Genomic DNA, 18,285 nt, shown 5'->3' with positions numbered 1-18,285 from the left:
GGACCAAAACATAAGACTGAAAAATATAAGAACCAACAAATCACATTTCAAGATTCTGATGTCCTAAACTTCTTTTAACCCTGAACGTTTGACCTCTCTATGAGGGGTTTAAATGGGGCTATGGGGGGAGTATAACTGCCAGAGGAAAAGAACAGCTAAAAGGATTGTGTCTGACACTATCCACGCATTAGCATATCATTTTAAGATGCAGCCCTCTGGCTAAAGGTACAAGGTGGCAATGTTGAGCTCAAGCAGGGGCGTAGAAAATTGTTCTCCATCTGCAGTCTGTCTGCTATGACAGCAAGAAAGTAATAGAGATTGTGACCAAACCGTTCTCGCTAAAGTAATAATTTACAATGAACATATTGCCCAAATACACGCTCTAATTGTGTTAAAACCAGTCAACGCTAGTTAATTGGCAGTATGGTCAAATCAACACGTGGGTGGGACAAAATTTCCCATTTCGTAATTTTCCTCCAGCCTGGACTAAAGCGAACAACACACTTAAGATTCTTACATTGATTCCTAAAGTTATTTAGATTTTAAATATAATTTGTGGGTGTATTTTTCAGATAAAACCATATGAACGGCCATGGTGTGGCAGTATCCTAAAATGGGGAAAAAATCTACTTGCCTTCACTTAGTCACCATTTAAAAGACATTAAAGTTACAATTTAATTACGCAAATATTAAATATCGGTTAAATGTCGCGGGTAGAATTTTCATGAAAATAAGTTGAACAGAACGGGACATTTTTAACATATGTTCTGAACAGATGATCTGAATGACTTACACCTCATTACAGCGATTTAAACGTTAGAAGCACTAAAGAAAACAATTAAAGCATGCAGCCACCACTGCAATTACATTCTCTCTTCGGTTATTGACAAAATGAATAAATGACTGTCAGAGAATGATCTGAACGTGAAATTTTAAACAAACAATTCATTGCAAATATAAAAGCAGTTTATGTAAGAGCTGGTTATCTCGTTTAGATGACTGATAGTGTTACTTTTTACCCCCTGGTGGCGCAGTAGTTACTGGAAAAATAGAAAAGACGTTTCTACTGACTAGTGAATAATGTTCTGATATGTTACTGATACGAAATCTCACTAGTTTCATATTACCTGCTCCCAAACACATGACCCGTCTTCCAAACCACCTCAACATTTAAGACCAAGCACACCCCCACTGCTGTGGCCTGGAGAGTCGGAACTCTCGCGAGACTTTGATTTAGAGCGTAGTGGCGAACGCGAGTTGGTGTGAGACGGAGTTGAGTTTGTGTTGTCGTTGGAGGAAGAAGGGAGATAGGAGAGGGGGGGGATCGGTATTACAGCAGAGCGAGCGTGAGAGCTTTCTGGGGGGAATCCAATATGGCATCGGGCGATACGCTCTACATTGAAACAGATGGCTCGGAAATGCCGGCCGAGATAGTCGAGCTTCACGAAATCGAGGTGGAGACCATACCAGTGGAGACCATCGAGACGACGGTGGTCGGTGGAGACGACGACGACGACGAGCACCACCAGCCCATGATAGCCTTGCAGCCTCTGGTCACTGATGATCCGAACCAGGTTCACCACCACCAAGAGGTGATCTTGGTGCAGACCCGGGAGGAGGTGGTGGGTGGGGATGACTCGGACCTCCGTGCAGATGACAGTTTCGAGGACCAGATCCTCATACCTGTCCCGGTACCTGCTGCAGAAGAGGAATATATCGAGCAGACTTTGGTGACTGTAGCCGGGAAGAGCTCTTCAGTGGGGAGGGTGAAGAAAGGGGGAGGCGGCAGCGGGAAGAAAGCGGGTAAAAAAAGCTATCTGAGTGCAGCGGAGGCCAGCGGTAGAAAATGGGAACAAAAACAAGTGCAAATAAAGACTTTGGAAGGGGAGTTTTCAGTTACGATGTGGGCTTCAGGTGAGCGGATGATTTGATTCTGGAAAGTGGTCTTTTCTGTGCATTGTTGTGTCCATGCTAACAAAGCAGGCCTGCAAGGGCGTTGTCCTCCTCCACCAGCCTAGCTTTTTCGGGGTGCAGGCCAGCTCACTGTCAGGTGAATTTTTTTAAGTTTTCCATACAGGCTTTAAAAGCAATCCGATTGAAATGTTTTTGTTTTGAAGGGAAGCCATGTTTTTTATGTGTTGATGGGCGCCGCCATGTTCCCCCGGTCCAGTATGGCGGCCCGAAAAGATGGCGTTGGTGCGGCCGGGGGAAGATGGCGGCGGGTGCGGGAGCGAGCGCGCTGCTGCTGGCTCCGGGAGTAGGCCGCAATGGCGCAGTTACACAGGCAGGACGCAGCGGCAGGATGGGGTGGCCGGGGGGGAGGGGTCCGGGGAGCGGGAAGAGAAGCGCGCAACAACCAACGTTAGCTATCTTAGGTTACACTATCTAGCTAGACACAAAGAGGGTTTCCTTAACAGTGAAGTGAGTCTTATTTCAATATTATCGATATGGTCATTGAAACGTAGCCTCTTTTAGCTGTCTAGTTTTATTGATAACTAGACGAATTTAATTTTCTTTGAAGATTAGTTAGATTGCTAGCCGCATGCAACGATTTAGCCGACCTGTTCTTTCTGGATACATTCCTCAGATTTTCCCGTCCGCTCGGTTATGAGCGTTATTAGCTGTAGTAAAAGATACTTTAGTTAACCGGTTGTTAATTGCTCTGGGTTTTAATTATATTGGTTAACTGACAGCGTTTGTTAATTTAAAATACAGTTACGTAGATAAGCAGTAAGATTTATGACTTAATATGTTTTCCAGTTACCTAACTAACGTTAGCTACCGTATGAGTGGCCTTGGATGTAACAGTGTTTGAACGTTACGTTTAGAGCAAGCGAGTCAAGTTCGATCAGCGCTAATAAATATGCGCAGTGAAACGTAGCTAAAACCTGCCGCTGTGAATTTTGTAGCCACCTTCTGTGCGGCTCTAGACTAGTTACCCACCTGTTTGGACTTTGCACTATGTGCACCTAACGATAATTTGCTAGCTAGCTGGCCATGAACAGCTCAGACCAGTGCTCACTGAGCCAAGTTTCAGTGTTTAATAGGTTGACCTATAGCCAGCCAGACTGCTCGTGTTAATCGTATTAATAGGGGCATTCCGCTATGAAGCCAACATCTCCATTTGAACTTCAGCTATATACCAAAAAGAGCGCTGTTTGGTCTACTGTGTTTTTTTTAAGTTAACAAAAAAGAATGCTAAGTCCGATGCAAAAAAGGCGGTTATATAGTTGTCGTATTTGCATAGATTGGCCCTGGCATATTTACAGGTATGCAATATTCAGACCACAACCGTATTTACTTTATATTTGCTCATAGCTTTAACCTGTTGCAGTGTGCGTTATTTCCTTTGTGAACTGGACCTGTAGTTTCTAGGTTTTTGACAAGTTACTGGAACACAGTTGTAAAATAATACAATTGTTTTTTAAGTCATTAATTACACCTTTTTAATTATTCAGTGCTACCAGTTTAACTTTCTTTTTAGGGTTTGTGTCTCAAGCAGCAAAGACAAGGCTTTTCACAGCTCATAGATTTCCATAATGTTGGTCCTGAGAAGGAATTTACATGCAGCCACTCTTAAGCTAACGTAGTGTATAGGCACAAATTTAAGTATTCCTGTTTTCACGGTTAATGTTTCCCTAACTGGTGCTAGTGCAGGGCGATCCATGGCTATTCTGTATCTGTCTGCAATGTCCTGTTATGTTGCCAGTTCAACCTGCGAAGAAGTCGTCCAAGTCCATTGTCTTGAGAAGCTGTAGGCTGGGAAGCCATAATCTGTTTAAACTTGCTATGGTTTATCTAATCTTGACATTGCTTAACAGATTTGAGTGGGTGAGTGGACATTTATTTTGTGTTTGACCTGTGTATAACGATGGATTTGGTCAAGTCTACTCCAGAGAAAGGAGACTTGATGTCCTTCCATTCAGTATGTGTACTTGCCCCAACACTGGACTTTGGGGGTTGAAAAATTACTGATTTAACAGATATAATTAATAAAATTGATTTTATTGACAGTACACAAACATAAAAAACAGATGTCGAATTGAAGTGTGGCCTCAGCGATTGAGCAGTTTCAGAAACATCCAGTACATTTGTTGTCCTTGTTTGGTGGTGTAATTCTGCGTTGTCTAATGCTATGTGATGTGGTTATGTGGCGGAGCCCCATTCATGTGTTAGGGGTACAGATCTGCTTCAAAGCTGGGAGCATTTTGTGGGTGTGTAAAAATTTGCATTTCTGTGCTGGCATGCTGCTCTTGCAGAGATGATGTGGAACTCAAAGGGATAGGCCCGTTCCCTCAAATGAATGATATTTGATAGAGTTGAAGGGTGGTGTGGAATGGTTAAAAGACACATATACCCCTTTTCCACCAAGGCAGTTTGAGTGCCGGTTCGGAGCCAGTGCCTAATCTCAAACCAGTTCTTTGCGTTTCGACAGCCAAAGAACCGACTCTCGGCCAGGAAAACTGGTTCGAGAGCGGCACCAACACTTTGATGGTCTAGAACCAAGGACTGCTTACGTCAGGGGCTGGGGGCGGGATTATCGTGACCAACAAGACTAAAACTTTGTCACCGCCATTTTTTTTTTTAAAAAGAGCCTAGTCTGCCTAAAAAGAAGAAAAACCAGAGTTTTATTTTTCAAATGTTTTGCCTTGTTGCCAGCCAGCAAGTTACTAATATCTAGCTGTTGGTCAGCTAACATTACCCAAGCAAGAATAGCTACTAATTTCTCACATGAATGTTACATTCAATATTCGTAACATTGTTTAGAGAAATTAGTAGCTATGCTTGCTTGGGTAATGTTAGCTGACCAACAGCTAGCTAGCCTGATACTGTAACCTTGGTAACAGTGGACAAGTTTGCTTTTTAAAGCACTGTTCTCTTGTTTTTGTTGTTTGTTCCTGTAGCTTGGCACTTGCGGGAAAGCGGAGACGTATACAGGCGTATACAGTGACGTAATGACGTGGCGTAATGAAGTGGCTCTATGGTGGCTCTCTAGCCCATGGAAAAGCAACCCGGTTCTTAGAAGGTTCGCAAGTTGAACCAACTCCAAACAGGCACTAGCACCAGCCCAGAACTAGCACTTAGTTCGCGTTGGTGGAAAGGGGGCAATAGTCACCTGAGGTTAAACACACTGTTCAGTCAGAACTGAGGGAAATTGATTGTTTGTGGCCCATGGTGCTGGCTTCAGAAAAATGTAGTTTCTGCCAGGAAGTGAAAGGTACATGTAAATGCATATTACTCTCAGCACCGTTTTTGTATTCTTCTCTCATGTTCTGTATCCTGTTTTCCTTTAGTAGTAATTAAGTAGGACCACATGGCTTCATGTTAATTGGGAATTGTTGACAATTTAGCCTAACCACTTTTACATGGATCTCAAGCTCTCTCATATGGTGAAATTTTGGCTGAAGTGGACTTTATCAGGCTTCAGTGTCAGACCATAAACCTCCAATCATGAGGAGCCGATGCTGGTCCTGTCTGCAGGACTGGGCTCTGTTAAAAGATGAAACTGAACCACTGAGACGTTTCCCAACGTACTTGGTATGTGTTTGTTTGCAGCTTTCCCAACCACACAAACCTATAAGCCGGTCTCAGTTCAGTTCCTTTGACACTTGAAATTAACTTGATGTGAAAAGACTCCCACTGTCCTTTTTGTCTCAGGTAGGTAGTAAATAATAATGTAAATAATGAGTTTTAAGCAGCAATATAAAAGATTGAAATGTTACAAGGTCACCTCCTACTCCACTTTTTGTGGTGGTCTTTCAGTTTCTGAGACATAAATGGACTAGCTCACTTTTGATTTCAGGCAGCACAAAGGCAACTGATCATTCCGCATTCACAGTACCACACTACTTTGTCCTTCCTCACTAAGCTCTCATTCCTGTCACATTTTGCATGTATCTGCTGTTGTGGCACATTGCCAGGAAAGAGATACAAGCATGACAGCAAGCACTCTAGTGTGGGTCCCCGCTCTATATTCCTTCTTCAGAAAAAACCCTCAAGGTTGTTATGAGTCAATGACTTTTTTAACACCAGGCCCCTTGTGGGGTGGGTGGGAGAAGGGACAGATCATGGTACAGAATTCACTTGTGGTTTGTGGAGAGGGTTATATTCATATTTCTGTGGACTTGATGGGAAGCCCACTCCGGCCCAAAGCTCCCCAGACTACACCATCTGTCTCTAAGAACCAAGAGCTCTGAGCTCTGCTGAAGGGACTCTGGTTGGTGAAACAGTCCAACTGAAAAGCATTCTGAACCTTGACGATATGATCTGGAAGACTGCCATTGTGTTTAAATGATCGCAAACCTTTACTTCAAAATTAGCCAGGAGTTAGAGGCACTGTGCTGTGTTTGTCATGGTATGGGAAGTCAGTTTTCATAATGTTTTTAATTTTCGAGGCAGTGAAACGCCAAGTTGCATAAGAATCCTCTGCTTGTCCCACAAGGAGCGTTTGTTGTCTTTCTGCTAACCTTTTTAGCCCAAACTCTGTTGCTGTTATATGATTGTTTATGATTGTTATAGCTTGTCTCTTCTAGCTGATAGCAAAGTAATATGGGGAAGATGGAAAGAAGGTTATGTCCTGTCTTTGGCAAGCATGCTCACTGTGCAACAAGGACATCCTTGTTTACATCATGACCACACTGTGTCTCAAGTAGGTCCACATATAGGTTTACATAAACATTATAGCCTGTCTCTCTCTCTCCAGCCTTACTTTCAAGAGTGTTGAAGTGTTTGAATTTCACATTTTTATTTCATATACCTAGCTTTATACCTAGCCTTGCCACAGGAGTTCCCTAGGAAATATGTGTTTGTCCCTTCTTTATATACAAAATTCCCTCCTACAGATTCTGTTGCTGTGCAGATGGTCTTTCCCTCATTTTTACCCACAGAAGAGCATATCATCTCAAGCTCAGCCTCTCTAAAATGAACCGCTATATGTGCCAGCTCAGTCTTCATCTCTGTATGACCTCTCCGTTACCATTTAGCATCTCAGTCTACCAGGAACCCTGGGAGTGGTAGAGGATAACCTGACCTTCAGACAACACAGCAGCAGGGACGCAGAGATTGCAGATTCCTGCTCTATAAACATCTGAAAAACACTCATGTCTTTCTACTAACTTGACACAACTCAGTCCTGGCCCTTGTGATTTCCAGTCTGGAGTACTGCAATCCTCTTCTTGCTGGCCTCCCTTCAAACAACATCAACTGTGTTTAGCAGATTAAAATCACAACAGCTCGACTGATCTGCAGCCAAGCAAAACACTGCCATGTCACACCGCTCCTCATCTCTCTGCATTGGCTACCTATTACGGCTTGGATAAAATTCAAAAGGTGCATTCTAGCCTGCCGAGCAGTAATGAGCATCACCCTCATGCTTACAATTTATTATCAAACTCCACTGTGTCCCTTTTTTGCTCTGGCCACCACAAGGTGAAATGAGCTCCCCACAGCAGTGAGGACAGCAGGGTCACTATCCAACTTCCAGACTCAAAGCCCCCTTGCTCAATTCATCCTGACTCCCCAAGCTCTAACCCCACCCCCACTAATGTTGTGATTAAAAATTTAATGATAAATCCTGATGATCATTTAAACATTGGAGATGAAAGCCTTGTGGCAGTGCAAAGTTATAAAGTAGCAAAAGCCCACTGGGGGAACAATGGAAATGTGGCAATACAAGCCTGTGGGAGTACAAAGTGGACAGCTGGAAAATTGCTTTTTTTAGTGTATGTTTTTGTACCTTGTGACAACATGCATTCCCTCTGTGGCAATGTTTCCCACAAAAGCACTGTATTTCAAATATGGAATGAATGATTCAGTGTCTATATGGGTACCTGCCTAACCCTGTTTAGTTTACCTTGTGTGGCTAATGTTCCTCTGGATAAAAGCCTCTCCCAAGTTTCCATACCTTATTTCTTTTAAAGTTCTCCAACTTGGAGAACTTTAAAATTCAAAAAATTAAGTTGGATTAAAAAAAAACTTAATTTTTCACACTCTCTACACCCACCAAGTAGTATGAACACTTAAGGGCGTACTCACACTAGGCCTGGTTGCCTTGTACCATGCCCGAGCAAGATTGTCCCCCCTCCCCACTCCCTCACTAGCCTGTGCTCACATTGCGCTTCACGTTTCGGGCCCACGCACGCTTACGTCATCACGATGCAACTTTTTGTGTTGAAGAAAAGCGCTCTCGCACAGCACAATGGAGTTCATGATTATACTTTGTGGCTTATTTGGAGTTGTTTTGGGTGCGGTGACACACGGCCCTCTCACATACGTTATAGATTTATCAATTATGCAACACAGATTTTCAGTTAATCGTGCTGCATGTATAAGATGATTTTTCCGGAGGCAGCTGATGTTTCAGTCATTATGCTAAGGGACAAACCAATATTTTGTGTCAGATTACAGTAGCCTAATCACAATAATGTTAGCTAATGTTAACCAGTTAGGGCTACTACTTGTGTGTGCTACTGTCATCATTACAACAACAAACATCTTCTATTACTACTTGGATAGTACACTTTTCAATTCATTCGAGAATATTTGGGTTAATAACAGGTCTGGTTCTCACCTTATTGATGAATGTGAATTGTAGTCGGCGAGTAAAGCTCCAAATTCCTCCCTCAATGTCAGCTGCCTCCGTAAAATCTTCATATACGTGCAGCATGATTAACTGAAAATCGCTGCTGGGTGGGGAGCCAATGTTAGCTATCAAGCGATAGATTTGACAAACATGGCTAGTTAGCTAACAGGCTATCTGAACGATTCTTGAAGACTAGCCACGTAAAGTATGGTTAGTTTTATTTTGCTTGTTAGTAATAAAGCTAATGTGGGGATCCACAGAGTTATTTTTAGGTATAGATTTACAGAACTAACTAATCAAAGATCATTTTGGAGGTAGCCAGCTTGTTATATTTAAGGAAGTCAGCTGACTAATCAAATTATGGTTTAAAGGATTTATTATGACTGGGCATGTAACTAACAGATATCCAGCTAACTGTTGCAATAACGGATATATTTGTTTAATGGGATAGTTGCATCATTAACGTCGTGTTCAAGTTCTGTGCTCGGGCACGGTTAGCGATCACACTAGATGCGTACCATGCCCAAGTCCAACTGAACCATGCCTGAGCCCACCTCTTCAAGTGGGCCCGGGCACGGTATGGAGAGATCACACTAGTCAAACGAACTAGGCTTTGGGGTTCAAATGTGCTCGGGCACGGTATGGATTTCCTAGTGTGAGTACACCCTAAGTATGCAAGGAGGATTTGCTGTGGTATGAACAGATACCTTGACCTTTGAGTTGCATTAATGTAGGATCAGTGTGGCTCAGAGGGTTTGTTGAGCCGTGAGACTGCCTGGATATCAGGGAAAGGCTTACAATAGTTGAACACTTGAGTCCGTATTTCCTCATTTTTATTAGCCCTTCAGTTCAGCCTGATGTGGGTTTGCTCACCTCTGCCCTTTTGCCATCTCAAATGTACATGGAAACAGATCAGGCCACCTCCAGTTTCCAGACACTGCAGCTAGCAGATAACTATGTTCATGAGGTATGCTTCTGAACGGCTGCCTCAGGGGAAAGCCTTCTTCTGTGTATGCAAGATCTGTGTTGGTTAAATTTCAGCAAGAAGCTTGAGATGCCCTTCATTTTGCATCAATGCTGAATCCTCCTCAGCTTCATTCTTCATCTGTGCGTGCGGAGTTAATTTATGCTGTGGAGTCCCAATTGGCACATTTTAGACACTTATGTCAAGGACTGACAGAAAAGGCTTATAGCAGCAGGTCATGTTCAGATTATATTAAATTACTCTGTTCTGTACAGATGGGAAATGGCAGTAAAATTGTTTTGCCAAGTATATATTAACAAGGGCTTTGTGGCCCTAACAATTACCGTGTTAATTAGACTACAACTGGCTAGAATGCAATGTATGTTTTATTTGAAAAATCATGTCAGTGGAAATTTTACTTGCTTTACTTGTTCTGTACTTTACTTGAATGCTGTTTGCATTTTTGTAGCTATTTAAACTCCTTACTAATAGCACAAGCATGTGACGCCACTATTAGTTGACAAAGACAGCAGAATGGCAATCTGCTCTAACAAGGAAGTTGTTTGTGTCAGTTTATAAGGGTAGCATCATAACTTTATGAAATACTAGATTTCAATGAAGGTATAGGATGATAAGGAAATGGGTGCTAGGCATAAGTTGCATTTAGGTTCAGGGAACAAAGGTGAAGCCTGAACAGGTGAGCCTTTAGTGACCATGCAAAGATGGTAAGAGATTGTGGATTTCTAATGGTAGTTGGTAGTTCTCTGCACCCCTTGATGGCTGGTTAGGAAGGCTAGGTCAATGCAAGCACCAGAGTCCTGAATATGACACGAGCAGAGTTCTATAGAAAAGGCAGATAAGTGGGATCATTAACTCTTTGCTTTTCTGTCTGTTGCAGATGACAAGAAGGACATCGACCATGAAACAGTGGTGGAGGAGCAGATCATTGGGGAGAACTCCCCTCCAGATTACTCAGAGTACATGACTGGGAAGAAGCTTCCTCCAGGAGGCATTCCAGGCATCGACCTCTCAGACCCCAAACAGCTGGCCGAATTCGCCAGGTGAGCACAGGACAGCCGCAAGGGCCAGAGGCAGGCAGTAAGCATCACTTACACCACACCACTCATTACATCAGGTGAAAAGTGTATAAATGTAAATGTGAAAGGGGTGTGTTTTGATGATCCTTCCTGGGTCTTTATTGGACCTCACCAGGATCAACCCTTTTACTTCACAATCACAAAACCAACTGACAGGCTTAAAAAAAAGAGCCACTGCAGCACTCTGTAATGCACTCTGCTCTTGTAGGCTTACAAATGCTTTGTCTAATACATTTTCTCACCATAAAAGGGGGGGGGGGTATTCCTTTGAGCAGTCAGCATTTCTCACAATATAAAAATGCTGAATGCTTCTCTCCCTGAGCCACAGTTTACCTCCACACAGGACCAAACAGATGGCCAACAATAGAAAGAAAAGTAAGCTTTACAGAAACACTTGTAGGCGGTGTCGGGTGCCTTGAAGGTTTCTCATAACTGGCCCTCTCTCTCACTGCTTCACTGACAAGGAGCAAGTTTCCCTGAGGTCTGTGTGTCTCCTGCCTGAACGCACGTCCCCTGACACCTTGCTCTTCCACTGCAGGATGAAGCCACGGAAAGTCAAAGAGGATGACGCCCCTAGGACGATAGCCTGTCCCCACAAAGTGAGTGCACTGAGACACTGTCTGTGCCTGTTCAGTCAAGCTCATGAAACACCATTCTTTGTCCTTTAACAAATCTTGGTTTATCTTTGGTATGGAGGTCTAGACCCGTGTTAGATTGGTTGGTAACATATTAGTGGAGGTATATTTGAAGAAAAATGGTCAGTAAGCCAACCTCTGTACAGCCTGGCAAATCAACCTGTGCCATACCAGATCATTGCCTCCTTCATTTCCTCCTTTGGATGATGTTAACCACCAAAAGACAAAGTACACTGAACTGTTAGTTTAGATTAGATAGTTCTCTTGTCTATGCCAATGTTTTTGCTCTTAAGCCTGTAACAGTGCTTCCGTTTGACCACACAAATAAAAAAGGTTTGTGTCTTCTGCCTCTGTTTCTGAGCCACGTGGATGGCAGTCTAGTCAATAACAAAAATGGTTCAGATCTGAGATAAGATCATTGCCGCCATGACTTGGTGATTAACCCTGGTCCCACTCCTCAGGGATGCACAAAGATGTTCAGGGACAACTCAGCGATGAGGAAGCACTTGCACACCCACGGCCCACGCGTCCATGTCTGCGCAGAGTGCGGGAAGGCCTTCGTGGAGAGCTCCAAACTCAAGCGGCATCAGCTTGTTCACACCGGAGAGAAGCCTTTCCAGGTAGGCTGTAGCCACTCACAGCTGTGGCTGTAATCTCCTCCATCAGTCTTCAGCTTAACAATGTGCTTGAATTGTCGACTGCGGTCACTGCTGAACATGCACACGTCAGCTAATTACCTTACATCGCACACAGGTGTCTTGTATACACTGGTCGGCTTTGTAGCTGTTTCTGCTGTGTTAACACTATGCGAGCCTAACGTTTCCCTGCGCCCTCTCCCTTTCTCTGCAGTGCACATTTGAGGGCTGTGGCAAGCGGTTCTCCCTGGACTTTAACTTGCGCACGCACGTGCGGATTCACACGGGAGACCGGCCCTACGTCTGCCCCTTCGACGGCTGCAATAAGAAGTTCGCCCAGTCCACCAACCTGAAGTCTCACATCTTAACGCATGCTAAAGCCAAAAACAACCAGTGAGTCGGGGGGAGTTGGGGGGGGGGGGGACACTCCCCCTGCATCTGTGACACGACACCATCTTAACACAAATGTTCAAAAAGAAATATGAAAACCCCCCCTTTGTATATTGTTTCTAGGAAAAATGTTTTAAAAGAAAATAACCTTACAGACTTTTTGATAAGTATGGAGACATGAGAATAAAATGAAGCTATGTTTCTCCTTTCCCAGTGTTTTGTCCCCTGACAGAAGAACCCCATCCCTCTGTTTCACTATGTTGTATTCATGACAAAAACTTAGACTCGCACCTAATGGACAATTCTTTATATAACAGAGCCCAAAGGAAAACTTGGTCCGGGTTTTTCAATCAAGAATAGTTTTCATCCCTGTGCATATTGAAAATAATTGCTTTTTAATTTTGTATTTTTTTTTTCTCCAAGTGTGCATATTGTACACTTATTTTGGGATGTGCTTAGTGATGTGTGTTTTTTTTTTTTCCCCTGAAGATTGAAATCTGCTTGTGATAGTTCTTGGAAGAGAATTGGCCATTACTGTACTACATGCATACTTCGAATGTGTTTTCTTCTGTTTTGTTTATTTTGGGTGTATTCTTTACTCATTTTGTATAACTGTATCGTACAGCTGTATTGAGATCATGTAGACACTTAATAGCAATGTGATTTAGATAATGTTACCTGATTAAAACCTATTTTAGCCATGACACTTTTTAAAGAATTATTCCTGACATGAACTGTCAGGTGCAAAATAAGAAAAGTGTACTGTTTTTTCACTGCAAGGCCTGTCTCAAGTTTGTTACACAATACTCACAAAAACAAGTTAGTGGTGATTGGTTGCATTTTTAGAATGTATTGTACAGGCAGCATTAATTAACCCTTATTAATTTGTACATCCAGTGTACTTCAGTGGCCAACAATAAAACTGGTCTAAAAGCAAGCGCTTATTAGAGGTTTATGTTTTAGATGATGCTTATTTTTTAAAAGATCATATTAAGATAAGAATTTATGATGGATAAGGTAATATTTTTTGATGCCATTTAAATGTGAGACCTCCTTTATTGTGGTGATTGCTGCCCTAGTTTCACAATGTATTGGTTAATAAAAAGGGACTGTTCCATTGTTAACTTACTGAAAATAAAATAAAGAGGCTGACAGAAATGCAATGTAATTTGGACGGCTTTATGAATGTCAGCTGTTACAATGGTGAGCATTTGGCCAAATGTGTCTACTGAACTCACATGCAAGTGTCTTTATCTACATGTCGCTGATCTTCAGTTTCACCTCTGTGATGCTTTGGTTTCAGCCTTGGTCCTGGAATGGTGTAATCCAGTAAACATACCAAGAGGATGGCTAGTTGAGTGAGGTAATCACTGTCTTTTGTCAGTGGTTTTGGAACATGATTAACTGCCTGATTCATCAGCTTAACCAGCTGGTCAGTCTATAACGTCTTGGACTGAGTGCCTTCAGGACAAGGATTTGACATCCTGATGCAGCCAAGTGGCAACTCTGGCAAGTTTGCTAGCTTGTGAACTGTGTCCAGCAGTACAAAAGGTTGCTACATGTCCACAATCTATGTTTTACCAATCCTAGAGTCTTACTTTCATTTGTACATAAATCCCCCTGAAAATCACAGTAAAACCTTGCAAGCTGACCCAAACCCGACAGAACCCAATAACACTTGGTTACAACACTTGGGGTTGGGTTGAGCTCAGTGTTTCTGTATGTTAGGATTTTAATGCAATGCTGTCTCAAATCTGGGCTAAAACCTCATTTTGAATGAATGACACATACACAAAGGGAATTGACAAATTAATCAAGCTTGAATGGGGTTTAATTTATTTACTCACATATTTAGACTAGACAGAAAGAACCCATTTTCACTTTTTTTTTTTCATTTTTTGTTGAGAAGAAGTAGTACAGATTTTTATTCACCATATAGTGTACCGTTTTCCCAATGAGGGTGGACTGTATTATTTTTAAGCTGCTGAACTTTACATTCTAAGGGATTCTTTTTTTGTATGTATCTTTATTCTCTGTGTTTTACTGAAAAGGAGAGGTTTTGGTAAGATAATGTTGACATTGAACCTGATTTTAATTTGATATCATTACTAGTAACCGGTTTTATTTGGTAATCAGTAGTGCTTGGGTCAGGTAGCAGATAAAGTTATCAACTTTGGCTGGGGTTTGGTTCATTAATTAAAGCGTTTAGGTCTTGTCTGGCTCAGGTTTCAGTTTCAGGCCCATGCAGGCCTTTATATCATAGCGCTCATTCAAGGAACCTAAGTTCCTCAACAAGGAATAGGCAAAAACGGTCAAGGGAGTGTGTGCTCAGCCATGTGGTGCAGGAATAAAAAGTGCAACCCTGGTGAGAGTGTTGAGCAGTGTAAAAAGAGAGTGACATGGTGCATGAGATATTGGCACTGAACATGAAACCTGCAGACCTCCAGGAACAGAACAAAAAACTGCAACACATGTTGTGCTGTTCAAACCACACAGTCTCAGACTCTACTAATGTAAGAGGTGGGAGAGTAGACTGTCCTCTACTCTAGACACTGAGCTCAGTTGAAGGCTCTTAAGTACCTTGCCATGGCCCAGGTTGTTAAACAAGTCCAAGGAGATTGCTGGTGTGATGGTTGTAGGATTATCATGAATTTGGTGCTGCTGTCTTTGAAAACATCCTGTCCAGCCATTGTATTGACCTTTCAGGAAATGGCCTGTTTCCTCTACCAAGGTACAGATAATCCATGTGCGGAATGGTGTGTGGTAAGCTCTCTCATAGACGGGTACTGACTGATTAATTTCCGGATCTGTGTAGCCTTGTTTGACAGAGAGGTGTGTACCAGGTTCAGCTGTGCTCTGAGCTGACTCATCATTGGTAGTTAAACTGGTGTCAGACCAGTTGTGGTCTGTGGAGTGGTCCCGTACTTCAGCAGAAAACATGCAGCTTTCATCTCCAAATTCCATTTTTACCATTTAATTAATCCCCTCTGAAGATGCACACTGCATGTTAAGACAGACAGTGGGATACAGAGGTCACATGCTTTATACAGTCTCTCTTGACGAACTTCCAACTCAGCACTCGCCAAACTGGGTCCTCTGCCTTCAACCGCCATAGTTGATAACTTGTGTAAAAGGAATATGGCGGTTTCTTCTTTGTCAATGGAAGATTGTTACGACCATGGTTGTTTGTCTTTGTGTATTTTCCTTTCCCGATGTGTTTTATTTTTGTTCCGGCTGTGTTCGTTGCGTCGTTTTTTACATTCACATTAATTCATGTAGCAGACGCTTTTATCCAAAGCGACGTACAAAAGTGCAAATAGTGGGCAAACAGGCAAGATGTGCACAGGTCATACAATGCAGATAGTGCTGAAGCTGAGCGCAAGGTCAGTGTAGCGAGACAGAACTAATCTGATCTGAGGTTACATATCAAATACAGTCACAATGAAGTGCTGCTATACTACCTAGGCAAAACGTGCTACAAATACAACGTATCTTGCTACAAGTATGAGCCAAGAATCTTAGATTTACAAGGTCAAGTGGCAAGGGTGTCAGTCCAGGTAGAGTCTGAAGCTGTGTCTTCAGCCCACGTCTGAAATTGCAAACAACTGAGAAATTTCAAACATTTCAAACAACTGAGTCCTGACAAGTTCGGAGCTGAAGACACAGTGGACAGAACAATGGCGGCGATACATGAAGATTTATATGTAAGTGATACTGATAGATGGCTTCGTCTAATAACCCAGCAATTTACTTACTCTGAAATTTGGCTGGAACATGTAAATAGCTAACGTTAGCTAAGCTTCCCCTATCATTCAGCCGACTGCATGCAATAGACGTTATAAGTAACGTTAACGTAAGTAAATTGCTGGGTTGTTAGACAAAGCCATCTAGCAGTATCACTTACATGTAAATCATCAGGTGTCACCGCCATTGTTCCGTCCACTGTGTCTTCAACTCTGAACTTGTTGTCAGGGCTCAGTTGTTTGAAATAACAAGCCTCTGGCCAAGCATTGTCTGCCTGTCGTTCAGTTCACGGAAGCTGTCGATCAAGGTTCAAGGAGGTCGTGTGGTTGCGTTGAAAGTGACTAATCATAAGAGTGCCATTGACTCCCTTGGTTTCCGGCCCAAAATTGTCAAAACTCAGGTCGATTCGCGCGAGCAGAACTCAACTTCGAGTTAACCCGCGCGAGCGTGTATGCCCTCCAGCGCTCGCCAAGCAGAAATTCTCTCGCGCGTGGTGGCTGCTTTGTGCGCGAGAATGTTTTCTGCGCTCGCGAGAATGTTTCCTGCGCTGCGCTCGCGACTTTTGACATAAATCTGATGCCACAGCATTGTACGCGGAGTTGGTGTTGCAGCAGATCCTCCCTGAGGGAGATGAGGTCTCAGGTGTTGCTTCTCAGGTTCGGACGCTACAGGCTGCGGCAACAGCTGAAGCTGAAGCGCCCGCCCGCATAGATCCCGGTTATCCTCACTCGCCCCGGGGTGATCAAATGCTCGTGCCGTGCATGAAGGAACTCGAATTGGAGTTGTGTAGGCAGGATACTGTTGTGGAAAATTTCTGATTAAGTGTATACCCCATGTGGAAATTGTAAGCATTGCCACTTTCACCCCACCAGAGAAAAGCAGAGCTTGACGTGGTACGATTAAGCTTGTTACTTGGTGGAGATAAATTATTGCCAGCAAACATAATAGGCATTGAGAGTGGATGTTGGTTTTTATTTTAACTGCAGTTATTGATATAATAACTGAAGTTATTGATATATGAGCCATTTACTCTATTAATTAAACAACCTAACACTATAGGCCTTAAATAAATAATAATGTATCCTATTATACTTTGTATGCCTGTGAGCAGAAACTAGAAAGAAGGGTCAAGAGAGTACAGGAGACTGCAGGAGGGGTATGCAGCTGTGAGATACATGTATACCAAGTAAGGCCTGTTGTGGGGCTGTTAATGAGAGTTGGACACTGTCCGAGCACTGCTTGGAGGATGGACCCTTAGTGTAAGATAAAAGAGTTGGACTCTAAAAAGGGGGGTCACAAAAAGGAATTCTTTATGGAGTATAGCCAAGGCAGAGCAGGTCAAGAAAGGCCAGTTATTTTTTTATAGATTAGATATCCACAGTCTTGGAGATAACAGTGTACAGCCAAGGCAGGGTAATTATTTTTAATTAGACAGGTGTGATCTTGGAAAAAGAGTGTACAGAATGTGTGTTATGAAACTGAAGGAGGGGGTCTGAGTCTAAACTCCAGGAGGGGCTAAGGGAATAAGCATAAAAAGAAATGAAATTGGACATCTCATCGCTGTTTGCCTAGCTTTAAAACGTAAAACTCAACTAGAGAAATCACAAGGCCCTTCGAAGAGTGTTGGTTTTATTCACACTCCGTCTCTGCCTGTCAAGTATGTTCCCAGATAGCAAGCATACGTTGGCCCGACGTTGGTATTGGTTGGCAGTGTTGGAAGCGGAATTCCAACATTGAACCACCGTCCCACCAACGTCGGTCACCCCACTGATAGTAAATCGAACGTTAACCTTGTCATCTGTTGACCCCTCATTTGAACCTTTTCTTTTAGATGGGCTTGTTTCGCTTTCTGATACAGACACTGTACGTTGGCCTGTGCACATCCTTAGAGATACTGGAACAGCCCAGTCCCTCATTCTGTCAAGTGCTTTGCCATTTTCTGAGCAATCGTTCTGTGGATCGGACGTGCTCGTGCAAGGCATTGAGCTAGGGATTGTGAGGATCCCTTTGCACACTGTCTATCTACAGTCACATGTAGTATCTGGGTTCATGAAAGTCGCCGTGTGTCCCAATTTGCCGGTTAAGGGAGTTACCTTCATCCTTGGTAACGATTTAGCGGGAGGAAAAGTGTTTTCCTTGCCCGAAGTCACTGGCGACCCTGAAGTGAACATCAGCATCGATGAGTTACACACTGGAAGAGACAAGGGACGAGAGACCATGGAATGTTAATGAGATTAGG

The 18,285-nt window shown here is 42.9% G+C and overlaps 1 protein-coding gene across 1 annotated transcript; it reads left to right on the top strand.

Moving 5' to 3' along the window:
- The first annotated feature begins 1,272 nt into the window (after positions 1-1,272).
- Positions 1,273-13,239, top strand: yy1a (YY1 transcription factor a). The gene is made up of 5 exons (XM_036543018.1): positions 1,273-1,914; positions 10,444-10,606; positions 11,181-11,241; positions 11,739-11,897; positions 12,127-13,239. The coding sequence occupies exons 1-5, from the start codon at positions 1,374-1,376 to the stop codon at positions 12,307-12,309; spliced, it is 1,107 nt and encodes a 368-aa protein (XP_036398911.1). The 5' UTR covers positions 1,273-1,373; the 3' UTR covers positions 12,310-13,239.
- The last annotated feature ends 5,046 nt before the right edge of the window (positions 13,240-18,285 follow it).

Source organism: Megalops cyprinoides, chromosome 12 (assembly GCF_013368585.1).
Source record: "Megalops cyprinoides isolate fMegCyp1 chromosome 12, fMegCyp1.pri, whole genome shotgun sequence".
Lineage (NCBI taxonomy): Eukaryota > Metazoa > Chordata > Actinopteri > Elopiformes > Megalopidae > Megalops > Megalops cyprinoides.
The sequence above is the reverse complement of the archived record's forward strand: the minus strand, read 5'-3'. Positions and strand labels throughout refer to the sequence as shown.

What these genes read in the sequence shown, in the direction of transcription:
- yy1a (XM_036543018.1), top strand. Translation starts at nt 1,374, where the DNA reads ATGGCATCGGGCGATACGCTCTACATTGAAACAGATGGCTCGGAAATG. An exon ending in CGATAGCCTGTCCCCACAAA is followed by an intron (nt 11,242 to 11,738) that starts GTGAGTGCACTG and finishes CCCACTCCTCAG; the next exon opens with GGATGCACAAAGATGTTCAG. An exon ending in CCGGAGAGAAGCCTTTCCAG is followed by an intron (nt 11,898 to 12,126) that starts GTAGGCTGTAGC and finishes CTTTCTCTGCAG; the next exon opens with TGCACATTTGAGGGCTGTGG.